This window comes from Manis pentadactyla, chromosome 13, assembly GCF_030020395.1.
Source record: "Manis pentadactyla isolate mManPen7 chromosome 13, mManPen7.hap1, whole genome shotgun sequence".
NCBI lineage: Eukaryota > Metazoa > Chordata > Mammalia > Pholidota > Manidae > Manis > Manis pentadactyla.
This window is the reverse complement of record NC_080031.1, coordinates 70,146,219-70,159,117: the sequence shown is the minus strand read 5'-3', so window position 1 is coordinate 70,159,117 and position 12,899 is coordinate 70,146,219. Positions and strand designations below refer to the sequence as shown.

The window sequence follows — 12,899 nt, the reverse complement described above, 5'->3', positions numbered from 1 at the left end:
GCATTTTGACATGTATATACATTCATATAACCCTCACCCAGATCAAGATACCAAACATTCTCACTAATTTTCCCTCCTTCACCCATTTCCCACCCCTCACCAGTGGCAACCACTAATCTGCTCTCTCTGTTTATGAGTCTGTTTCAGTTTGTTCTTGTTTGTTTTTTTAGGTTCCATATATAAGTGAAAGCATATGGTATTTGTCTTTTCTGTCTTGATGTATAACACTTAGTATAATACACTCTAGGTCCATCTGTGTTGTTAAAAATGACAAGATTTCATCCTTTTTTATGGCTATGTGATATTCCATTGTATTTATGTACCACATCATTTTTATCCATTGATCTACAGGTGGACATTTGTGAATTAGCTTAAATTAGTATATCATTGAAAAAAACCAGTTGATATATATTAAGAACTTAAGCAAGTATTGAAATTAAAAGAAGTTTTGGTTAGCTTTTGCCCTATATTGATACATATTTTAAGTAAGTAAATTGCTATTGAACAGCTAAATTTATAAATGAAGAGCAGATATGGTTCTATTTCCCTAAAGACAGAGTAGGCCTGAAATCTTAAATTTCTTTTTGGTTTTGTGAATATGTACGAGGTAAGCAGCCAGGATTGTTTGTTTTAAATGATAGTAACTTTTTCTGAATCTCTTTGTGTTATATGCATTACTTTTGTGATTTTTGCTGAAATTAATTTGGCTAAAGGAAATTCTTACTAAGAACTGTTTTAAGGAAAATGTCTTTTAAATACAATAAAAGCAGATAAAGGGGGCAGTAAGATTCACTTCCTAATGTTAGAAGAGAAATTAGATAACAAATCTGCAAAGTGGATTTAGGTACTTAGAGATAGGATGTTTGACTTACTAATCTACCCAGAATCTGGTTTTCTGAAGTTTTCAATGTTACTGCTCACATTTTTGAAATATGATATATGATGTAAATGCAGTTCAATCATGGTTTTTTTTTTATATTACTAAGTTATTTACACTTGTAGTAGAAATCTAGAGTTAACACATTTATATGTGTTATTTAGAATTAATCCATAAGAGTGCATACTAATTATTAAATATCCACAAGGTTAAGTAAGTCTCTGTGCTACATACTTTTTTTTATTTCTAGGCCACAAATACAAATCTCATTTTCCCTCTCTTGTATTTGGGAGAGCTATGGCTTATAGAAAATTTAATGAATTTGCCTAAGATCATACACTGACAAAGCTGGTACAGTTGACTCTTGAACAACACAGAGCTTAGGGGCACCCAACCCACATCTTGCACAGTTGAAAATTCACCTATAACTTGACTTACCAATAATAAACAGGTGATTAACACATTTTGTATGTTACATGTATTACATACTGTATTCTTAAAGTAAGCCAGAGAAAAGAAAATGTTTTTTCGAATTGTCACAAATTTGAAAAAAATTTTCCAATATACTTAATTGAAAAAAATCCGCATATGTGGGCCTGCACAGTTCAAACCTGTCTTGTTGAAGGGTCAACCATATTTGAATCCAAATTCAATTTCTTCCAAAGCCTACATTTTTAAAATACACTAGCTATATACTTTCCTTTTCAGCAGGTCCCTGTAAGAACATGTATTTATTTACTGTTTCTTAATCCAAAAAGCTGTTTGCTTGGAATAAGTGAAAATAACTCTGGTTTACTGCTTTCAGGCTCACCCAGTTTGTTAATGCTTGCTTCATTTGTTCAATTAGTAAATACTAAAATAAAATGCACATGTCCCCAACATCAAGCTAGAAAAGGGGTTATTACTGTTGTATTCTCCCATCCTATCCATCAGTTTTTTCATGAGATTTATAATTATCCTCTTATGTTCCCACTTCATTTCATTCCTCCATTTGCTCTGCCAGACCCCTTGAAAGAACCAGTGGACTTGGTTGACTTTTCTGTTACGGTTTTTTTGTCTCTGTCTTCATTTCTGTATACCAGATACATCTATTCCCTTGCCTTTTTCATCTTGTGTAGGACTATCTTTTTCTGTTTTGTTTTGTTATACCTTTATTTTTAACTTCTTTGCCTTTGTTATTGTCTTCCACCACATTTTTACTTAACTACTTCCTGTAATGGATTTTTCTCATTTTTATTTTTCAATTTCTATCTACTACCAAAACTTAAATCTGCTTCTGATACTGTTTAATAGAAAAATTTACAGTGTAGATATGACACCATTTTCCTATTAAATATTTCTTCAAGAATAAAACTCTGTTAGAAATGTTAGTATAATCCACATTTAAAACCTCAAAGGCTAACAAAATGGATATTGTATATATTTTGTTAATTATTATTCAGAACTCTTATATTTCATCTAGTCACACAGTTTTTCTGTTTTTAAGCAAGTGAATATGGAAATTTATTTTCAGTATCAGCATATTAGAATACAATTTAAATATTTGGTTTTACTGTTTTTGGTGTTACAGCGCTTCTAGTATTATGAAAGTGTTTCAGTGTAAACTCTCACTTAATAGCATTATGTCATTCACTTATAGGGTGTGTTTGACCATCGAATGAAGTGCTGGCAAAAATGGGAAGATGCTCAAATTACTTTGCTCAAAAAACGTGAAATTGAGGCAAAAATGATGGTTGCTAACAAACCAGATAAAATACAGCAAGCTAAAAATGAAATCAGAGAGGTGATTAATTCAAAATGCTTTATTTATCTATTTAATCAAATTTTCCATGAGTCATTCATATATGCATAATTTTTCATAAATTTTTTTCCAAACCATTCAACACTTAGCTATTTTTCCATAATTTTATGAACTGTGCTAGAATTGCTTTAACATTTTGATTGTTATTCAAGTCTCCAGAGCCCTTTGTTAATTCCACATGAATATGAAATGGATAAAGAAGCATACAAAGGAAAGATTTAAATTAACCTTTAAATAATAATTATACATTTCTTTTGAAGTGGTTAATTTGATATCAGATAATTTCTTACTTTGTGTCTAAAAACAGTTTTAGAGATATTCTTATCCCACATTTAGCTGTCTAGGCTACATTATCCCCCATATATATGTATTATATATGGTATTTAGTAAATTTATATAAGTTTATTATAATTTATACACTTTTTTTGCCATGCTTCAATAAGGAAATTGAAGAGGTAGGACAACCTTTATATTACTAAAAGTAAATGTACCTGCTCTTTGAAGAGTATGTACCAGTGCTTTAGTTACATAGTGGGAAAATATCATTTCATTGCTCAAGTCTTCAGTTACTTTATTTTAGCTTGTTCCATTGGCCACTAATCACAACGTTTTGTTGTTTCTGTACTAAATTTAATATTTACTGATAGGTCTCCAGTAGATGGTAATTCCACATGTTTTTTTTTTAAAGTTGGATATTTTACCACTACAGAAATGTTTTTTAAGTGTTTGTCATAAATGTCCTCATTTAAAGTATTTCTGTAGGCATATAAATTGTGATGAACATGTATACATGAAATTAGCAGAACATTGTTGATACAGTTGAAAATAAATGATAAAAGAAATGAGAAAATGATACTTTACATTATTTGATAGTAATTTTTTTGCTGAAAATCTTTTCCTCTTAGTTATATTTAATTAAGCTATGGAGATTATAGTTCATTAAGTACCAGAATATCCTAATCTTGAGTGAGTCTGACAGTGAAATATTAGTGAAAATTAAGCTGATAGGCATTTATACTACTGGAAAGTTAGATACCAGTTTGAATGGTGTTAAATTGGGCTTTGCCAATGTTGACCTTTCTCAGAGTTTTCATTCAGGGCAGTCCATTAAATTGAGTGGTCATGATAGCTAGTTCTGTGATTTTTTTTCCCAGACAAGAATTAAAAATTTGTTCATATTTTTTTATTTTAGTGGGAGGCAAAAGTGCAACAAGGAGAAAGAGATTTTGAACAGATCTCTAAAACAATTCGAAAAGAAGTGGGAAGATTTGAGGCAAGTATAATAATTTTACACTTTTCTTACCAACATGGTCACATTTTGTTGCAGTTTTGTGGTAAAACAAATTTAATTTTTTACTAATGAACTTTTTTCCTGTATTTGTACTAAACAGAAAGAACGGGTGAAAGATTTTAAAACTGTTATTATCAAGTACTTAGAATCACTAGTACAAACACAACAACAGGTAAGCTCATTTTTTCCGTAACTTACTTATAACCTACAGATGCTGTAATTTATCTTTGGTATACTTTTTCATTTTGAAAATGATAATCATTGATAAGAGCTTTTAAACTTAAGGAGGCATGAGAAATGCAATAGAAAAAACCAATGCCAGCAAATGAAAAAATGCTAAAGAATTTGGGAAAAAAAGGACACTCAGGGCCTTTTTGCCTCTACTCCTGAGCACTAGGCAAGATACACTTTTTCCCATTTTAGGCTGAAGAAACATGCTGCACATGTTTTCCTCCCTGTCTTCCTAGTTTTGTTTCTCTATTGATCATACCCTTTAGAGGACATTCCTACAAGTTCTTCTTGTCTATAATAGTAGTACTTAAACTGAAAACTACATTTTAAAGGTTTTGGGGGTGGGTTGTATTATTTTTATTTTTGTTTTATGTGGGTAGTACATCAAATTATTAAATGTCTTGGAAGATGTCTTCCTCCAGTTTTAAAATTTGTGGGTTAGAAACTTGCCTATATATCACGATAAATTATTATTTTCAATTGGTTGATGATACTTTATCTTCAAATTATATTTAGTTTTTAAATAGTTCATAAAGTCAGAGTTTTAAAATATGAAAATAAGTTAGATGAGCTTGTTTTTAAAGGAATTGTTTTAAATATAACTGTATACTTAAATCTCATTCTCTGGACTAAGAAAGACTAGTAGCTAATTCTCTCCAGTTTCTTTCTCCTTTCTTGCCCAATATTTCCTTTTCTTCTTCCTTTTTTCTTTCTTTTTGGCTAAAAATAACATAAAATGTGAATATCTTCTGAATTAGATAACTGTAATATAACTTGATTAGAGAAGTTCATTGCAGTTTTATTATTAAGGCAATCTTATTTAATTTACACTAACAATCTCTATTTTTATATAATTTTGCAAAAAAAATTTTTAATTCTTAGGTATTCTTAAAATTGCTTACATCAAAAACTGAAATTAGCCAGGAATAATTAATATTTTAAATAATTGATACATGAATCATTTTGACAGACTTTAGGTAAGGGAATTTAAATGATCCCTTTAGGAACCAGACTTTAGTAAATGTTAAGCATTGTTAGCTATTTCTATAGATTTTTAAAAACGTTTTACAGAATATATGCCTATAGATGGCACAAATGTAATGAGAATACCTTTTACTTTTATTGTCACCCACAGCTGATAAAATACTGGGAGGCATTCCTACCTGAAGCCAAAGCCATTGCCTAGCACGAAGGTGATTCCCGTTAAGAAGATCTTGGATGTTTGTTCCAGTTATGCTGAATTCCACAGTGAAATCATTTAAAACCATCTAAATAAACAACTATATATTTTATGAATTACATGTGGTTATATTTTATTACAAGCTGCATGTCCTGACACTCTGAATTAAGTGGACTGTGGCATGACATTCTGCAGTACTTTGCTGAATTGAACACTATTGTGTCTTAAATACTTGCACTAAAAAGTGCATTGCAAGGCTGGAAAATTTTACAATATTTTTTTCTTTACAGTATGTTCTGTAGTGTGTTCATCCTCTTTATGAGGTGACTTATCAATGCATTGATTAATGTTCACTTATACATTCCTGTACAGAAATTATGATTTTGTGATTACAGTAATAAAATGATATTCCTTATGAAATATTAGTAACAAATTATTTGGGTATGTAAACATTTTAAGAATCTTCTGCAGACATTTTTAATAGCAAAAACGTTTTCCTCTAGATATATAGAGATGATGATGCTATGATTAGTAGTTTTTGTAATTGACAGAAAAAGCTTTCTTTCATCATAATATGACTAAATGAAGCTCAAGTTTTTATGAAATCATAAACCAAAGAACATTTATCTCTTGATTCAACTCTGGGGAATGTTCTTGTCATGAGTAAAGGAGAAAATAATTAATTGTTTTCATCCATCCTTATTATAAGGGCCCAGTTTAAGAATTAAGAAAAAATGTATTTATGTGCTTCTATTAGAAGTTCTGTGCATTTTGATCATCTTCTATTATTTTCAAAATCCAAGGCTTTGTATATATTGAATTTATTCCTTGGCTTTTCTTATTTTTGTTTAAACTTAAAGAAGATCACCTGTAGTCATAATTGACAAAGAATGATGCCATGCTGAAACACCCCATGATTTAATCACCAGGGATAGCACAAAGCAAATTTGAAGTAAAATGGAATTTGTCTCTGGCAACGTTCTTACCTATTCTGTATCCTGTTTAGATGACTATTATTTAATCCTTAATGCTGATGAAAGTTCAAGTTGTGACTGGCATCAGAGTTCTTCTGATAAACACATTCTTAAAGGTGCTGGTCTTCTTCAGCCTAACAACTGCATCTCCCTGCAGGAGGAGTCAGATGCGGCGTGTGTGGCTGAGTCTAGCTACCTACTGGATACCCTTAATGTCTGAGTATCCCTGATACGTTGACTTCCACTTACCGTACTTGAAGTGTTAAAAGGCTACTGTAGGTATTAATCGTATTTACACTTCTAGAACCTAGAAGAGGCCCTGATACATAATAGGTTAATAATAAAGATTTGATGAATTAAACTGGAAAAAGATCCTGGAAGATACAAAATAACATTTCTTAAGAAGACAGTGGAAATAGTACAAACTTCTGTTGTTGCTTCAGTGGGAGATAACTTAGATACTTTTGGTAAATGAGTAAGTCATAGTAAAATATATCAGTTGCTATCTTTGTCACATTAATACTGAGCAGAATAATAGGCTTGCTAGGAATGGTTACACTACAGTGACATTTTCCTAGTATATCCAGTTACACTACTTCCAAAGATACAGTTTACACAGAGGATAATAACTTAACTATTCAAGCCAAAATCTTCCGTTCTACTGTGGTACATTATGAGAACATTCAGTTTTTTAAAATAAGATATTTCCAGTATTGATCAAGCTGAAGAGAGAAACAGCCCAGACTTCATTCCCTTAACAGCCTTTACTAGAAGATAAGGAGTCCGCTGGAAATTGCAAGTAAATTGTATGAGCCTCTGATGCCTACCAGCATTGTAACAAGACTTTAGATCTTCAGCACTGCCCATCGATCTTCACATTTCCCATCCATATTACTAAAACAGTTTCATTCCAAATAAATAGGAAAACGGGAGCACTGAGAGTGCTGATAACAGAATCTTTCAGTCGTTAAGTCCACATTTAAATCTTTTTTTCTTAAACCAGATAAAAGTTGAAGGACGAAGCCAGCATAGCACAGTGGAACAAGCTGAACTTGAGTGAACATCCATCTGTTCAGTCTGCTGTCGTGGTGGCTGTGTGACTTCGGGCGTGTCACTTAAATCTCATCTCTAAAACAAGGATATAAAACTGATTCCTGAAGTGCCTCTATAAAATATTTTGTTTAAAAACATCAAACTTCAATATCAATATTATTCTATTAGAAAATCAAATTCTAATCAAAACCACCTTCCATTAGTAAAGTAAAATGAGGCTAGAGAAAAATGTATGTAAAAACATAATTTTCTAAAACATTAAAGGCTAGGTTTTATTTGATGGGCTGTTTTCAACTATTCACCTTGTCCTGGGCTGTTTTCAACTATTCACCTTGCTTTATACATACATATGTTTATACTAACCTCAAAATACTCCTGTTTCTTTGTTGTTATTTAAACTTTTATTGTCCAGACCTAGTAAAGTTTTACACATTCTTTGTACAAATTATTTTGATAAGTGGTTTTTAAATACAAAATAGACCCCTTAAAATCAGGTAGGTCTTTAAAGGGCGGACATCAGATGAGAAGGATGATTATATACCTTTAAAAAATGCTTCTTTGACGTCTAAGGGAATTATGAAGATTTACATTTTTCTATCTTAATAAAACATAATTAGTTATATGGCTACTTTTCTTGTGGCTCCCTACATGGGTAGTCATGTGACTGAGGAGTCAGGGAGACAGTAAGTACAGGTAGGCTGAGGAAAAGACATCCTGTTTTAAACAAATGGGGAATGCTGGTAGTGAGGAGGGAAGGTAACATCTGTAAAAGGAAGTCCAGTCACTGGCTGGGCACTTTGGAGGCATTTCCTTATATTCACAAGTCAGTAAATGTTTATGTTACGGTATCTCTGTGCGTGACATAGTACTGTTTTGAAGTATTGAAATAAAAGAGAATCACCATCCCCTTCCTTATCCAAAATCCATAATCAAATACTATTTCTAACCCTCATAGTGAAGGATATAGTATCGAGTAATGAAGGGAGATGGTTGGCCAGACAGAAATAGCAAGAAGAGGGGAATTGTAAGAGATGTAAGTAATCTTTGTAATCCAAGCCATGAGGACAGGTAATCTGTAGACGAAGTCCTTAGAGTTGAAACCAATAGAAAATGTGAGTCACACATGATTTTTAATCTTCTATAGCCAGATTCTGAAGAATAAAATGGGTAAAATTAATATTTAACCAAGTAGCTCCAAAATACTATTTTAATGTGTAACCCAACATATTAAAAGTTATGTATGTGCTTTATGTTCTGTTTTCAAGTCTTTGATATCCATTGTGTATTTAATTCTCTCATCACATTTCCACTCAGACTTAGCCGTGTTCTAAATGATCGTTTGTCACGTGGCTAGTGGCCATATTGGACAGCACAGGTTTAGGCAATGCCTATGGAGATGGAGCGTAAGTTCAACAGCTAGTTGGTTATTTATCATCTTAAATTCAGTGAAGAATCCAAAGCTACATAAAAGGGACTAGTAGGTGTTCTCAAAGAACAGGTACAATTCAGATGTAAGACTTTGTAGTAATAGTGCTTTGTGAGAAATGGGTACTGGGTATCTACTATGAATAAATGGTAGTTTGTATTGCGAGAAGAAAACTTAGAGACTGTTTAGTACAACTTTCTCACTTGACGGATAAGCAGATCCGGATTTCTATCTGTGTGTTAACCATGTGTGAACATTCCTCCATGAAAATATGTAATAGCTTTTCAAGGTTCCTGTTCTACTCATTAACAGAATTCTAGGAAGTCCTTTGGGATACAGAAATTTATTTCTTCAAACTTACTTCAGAAGTGACTAACAATAGAAGATTGTACAAAACAGGAAAGTTGTGGCTTGCTGTCTAATATTTTATTGCAATGAAATTAATGCTCATCTTTCTTATCACATACTTTTCAATTTTCTAAAGACAATAATTTTAAGTACTTAACTGGGTCAGTGGAAGCTGTAATTAAATCCAATTAAGATGAAGCTGCCCACCTGTTAATACACAGCAAACTTTTTTTATTAAGGTCAGTTTTGGGATAAATTGCTTTAGGGGAGTACTTTAAGGGGGAAAAAGTTCTATTTTAAGTTTATACATATGTAACTTTAATAAATACTGAAGTCAGACAAAATTTAACAAAACTAAACAATAAATTGACTTCTTGCTGCTTCCATAGTCAAGGCTTGAGTTATCTTGATTTTAACCTGTATTTTATTTCCTAGATCTTTATTTCAGGTGTTTTCACTATATATGTGGAAACGTGTGTGGAGTTGTATGTGTACATAAATGTGTGTGTCCATGCATGACAGTAGGCTCTTCAACCAAACTTGCTTTCTAAATTTCAGTTAACAATGTTTCCCAGCCTCTTATAACAGATACAATGCAAAATGCTCATGTTTACAGTTACACTGTTTAGGTATTGTGTTGCCAAGACCAACTTAAGTTGATTTCTTTATCTGAAATCTGTTCTCCTCTCATTTCTGTTGTTTCTCTCCTAGGGTCAAGATCTTGTGATCATGGACCAGAACTGTCTTTAAGTTTCCTGTGGGATACACGTTCTTCCAGTCTCTGCCAGCCTACAACTGGCTGCTAAAACAAGAAAAGAACTCATCACAGTTCTATGCACAGAAATTATTGGTAGACTACCTACGGACTACAGATAATGTCCAAATTATCCAGAATCTGGTCTCAAACTACTTTTCCTGCCTTGATCTCACCCCTTACCTTCACCCAGCTTTTGCTCTAATCACATGATGTCCCTGTCTTTTGAGCATGCTGTCTCTCTTCTGGTCATTGGGATTGTTGAGGTTCCTTTGTCTGAGTTCCTTTTTCCCTGTTATTAGCAATTGTTTGAATAGTATCCATTTATTAAACTTGAAAGCCAAAAGTCCACATCTTCCATATATCCTTAGTCTCCTAAGGAAGGAGGCAAGGAAGCTCTCTCATCTCTCAGGAGGACTCTAGTAACACTTTGCACCTTTCAACTGTAGTATCTACCTTGCATTATAATTGTCTGGTCCTACTGCTTTGCCCAGGCTGTTTGCATCTTGAGGAATGACTGCCCTTGTTATTTCTTGTAGAGTCTGCTGTGGCACGGCCAACAGAGTGAAGGAGTGACTGGGAACATGGTAATGCACATAGCCTGCCAGTTTGAACTCTGGCTCAATCTACACCATTGACTTTGAGCCCACTTATTTTTCTCTAAACTGTAGTTTCCTTATCTGTAAACTGGAAAGTAATCATAGTACCTATTTAGGTCCTTCTTAAGGGGATTAAGGTAATTTATATGAATTTTTCAGCAAGTGCCTAATTTTCAGCAATTTATATGAATTTTTCAGCAACTAAGCATCCATTGTTTCCTGAATTATACCTCAGTCAGTCTAAACAAAGTACCTGCATTTTGATTGTGTCACTAGTGTTTAGGGCTTCTTCAAAATAATGGGTGTATGCTTGAAAAGGGTCTGAATGGGCTTACTGGGAAGGTTCCCTTTGCAGAACAGTCTGCTCCTGAAATCTCTTGGAGTCCTGGAGCTGAGGATCAGAGGTGAAGGGGGAAAATGAGTAGTCAAAATCAGTGACAGAAGTTTAGAACTACTCCCACTAAAAAGATACTCCAGTTAAATGAGTCTTGTCAGGAAATGAGCTACAGACCTTTAAAGAAGCCTGGGAACAGTGGAAAAGAAGGGTGATAGGGTAATGTGGCAATTGCTTAGAAAAGAGTAGTTTATTTCCACACTCAAACACATAACCCTAAATGTGTGCTAAGGGAAGTAGTAATGCAGGAAAAAAAGATCGTGATGACAATGGAGCAGCAGTCATCCAGCCCAGTGATGGTGAGGGTCTGGCCACTGCAGTGGAAGTAGAAAAGGAGATAGCTTAGGAAAATGGAAATAAACAGGCAACTTTCATTCATTCATTCATTGAGTAAGCCGCTGCGCAGTCTCTACTACGTGTCAGGCACGGAAGCAATGGTTTGGGTGTCAGAAAAGGACAAGGCAGTTGTTGGGGGTGATGCCCAGGTTTCTGGCTTTGTTGACAGAATACTGTCGCTTTGATTGACATAGTACGTGTAGGCTGGAAGGAAGGTGAAATGCATAGGGGCCTGTTGTTTTTAAAGTGCCTTTGGACAGCCAACATGAAAATGTATGAAAACAGAAGCCAGATGAGATTACTGCATCATCAACTCAGAAATGCAAAAATGCTCCATGCCTTAAAACCATGAGTATTAATGAAGTCATTCTCAGAGAACAAAGAGAACGAGATGAGCCTGTTGTGGACAAAATTAGTTTTACAATGGGTAAAACTAGTATCTAAGGGATGAATGGAAGTGACTAAGTCAGGTAGAAGGAAAGAGCCTCACAGAAAGAAGTAGGGTTGTTCCTCTGAACAAAAAGGAAGGGGGGAGGGGTGTACTTGGAAATAAAGCAGGAACACTTTTATTTTGCTGGTGAAACAGGAAATTAAGCCATCATCAGGGAGTGAGGTTAGCAAGAAAGCCAGAGAAGACTGGAGGCCAGAGAAGACAAGGCCAAAGAAGAATGTCCATCTGTGCGTAAAACTGTTAATACTCCAGAATCTCTCGCCTGGCTTTAGTGCATCTCCATATAAACAGGGGTTCCTAAGGGGTGGAGAGAGAGAGAGTCCATCTCCATATCAGTGGGTAATTTCCTGGGCGACCTAGGGTTTACCTGAACCTGAGAGGTTGGGAGAAGGTTTGGCTTGCTTGTGCCGGAGCGGAGAGATGGCCCCTGGACCACAGTTTGTAAGCAATAAACGGGTGTTAAACTTTGTTTCTCCCTTTGACTGATTTCGGTTTCAGCTACGTATTTTGCTCTGGGATTTCCTCTCCCCGGAGTTACACCGTCTTTAGAAAACAACAGAGATGATGAGTAAGAGGAGTATTGATGACTAGTAGCTTTCAAGTGAGTTTGGAAATCATGAATTTACAATGAAGCAATCCAAGGAAAGCTTCTGTTTGTTCAGCAGGACCTACAACATTGTTGGACTCTTTCAGGATCAGGGATTGTTGGTGGATGTGAGAGAAAGTCAAGAGGAAAGGGACTTGAAATAAAAATTTTAAGGAGTAGAGATAAAATAAAGCTAGAGAGGTGACAGGCACAAATTGGGGGATGTAGATGTGAAAAGGTGAAAGAATAGATTTTCTGGAAATAAGGGACTAGGAGAGAAAGTAGTGAAAGAAGGAAACCTAAGTTTCAGAAATGATATTGACTTTTAGTGTATTGACACTTAAAAATAGCTCCAATAAAGCAAATACTTGCCTCGGGCTCTTGAGTAGTGTGATTAGAATTATTGCTGTGGATTCCTCGAATTTATTTTTTATTTATTTATTTATTTTTTGAGAGGGCATATCTTATATTTATTGATCAAATGGTTGTTAACAACAATAAAATTCTGTATAGGGGACTCAATGCACAATCATTAATCAACCCCAAGCCTAATTCTCAACAGTCTCCAATCTTCTAAAGTATAATGAACAAGTTCTTA

At 34.0% G+C, this 12,899-nt stretch overlaps 1 protein-coding gene across 4 annotated transcripts in view; it reads left to right on the top strand.

Annotated features, from left to right (window-relative positions):
• SNX2 (sorting nexin 2) overlaps positions 1-12,641 on the top strand; it is a 54,639-nt gene extending 41,998 nt beyond the window's left edge. Inside the window, exons 12-16 of one of the 4 annotated variants that reach the window (XM_057490314.1) lie at positions 2,517-2,660; positions 3,871-3,955; positions 4,074-4,141; positions 5,336-5,393; positions 9,893-12,641. In XM_057490314.1, the coding sequence (XP_057346297.1) occupies positions 2,517-2,660; positions 3,871-3,955; positions 4,074-4,141; positions 5,336-5,386 (348 nt within the window). In that variant the 3' untranslated portion in view covers positions 5,387-5,393; positions 9,893-12,641. Of the gene's footprint in view, positions 1-2,516; positions 2,661-3,870; positions 3,956-4,069; positions 4,142-5,335; positions 5,500-9,892 lie in introns of those variants that run through there. The other 3 variants (XM_036903150.2, XM_057490313.1, XM_057490315.1) reach the window with 3 other exon arrangements.
• The last annotated feature ends 258 nt before the right edge of the window (positions 12,642-12,899 follow it).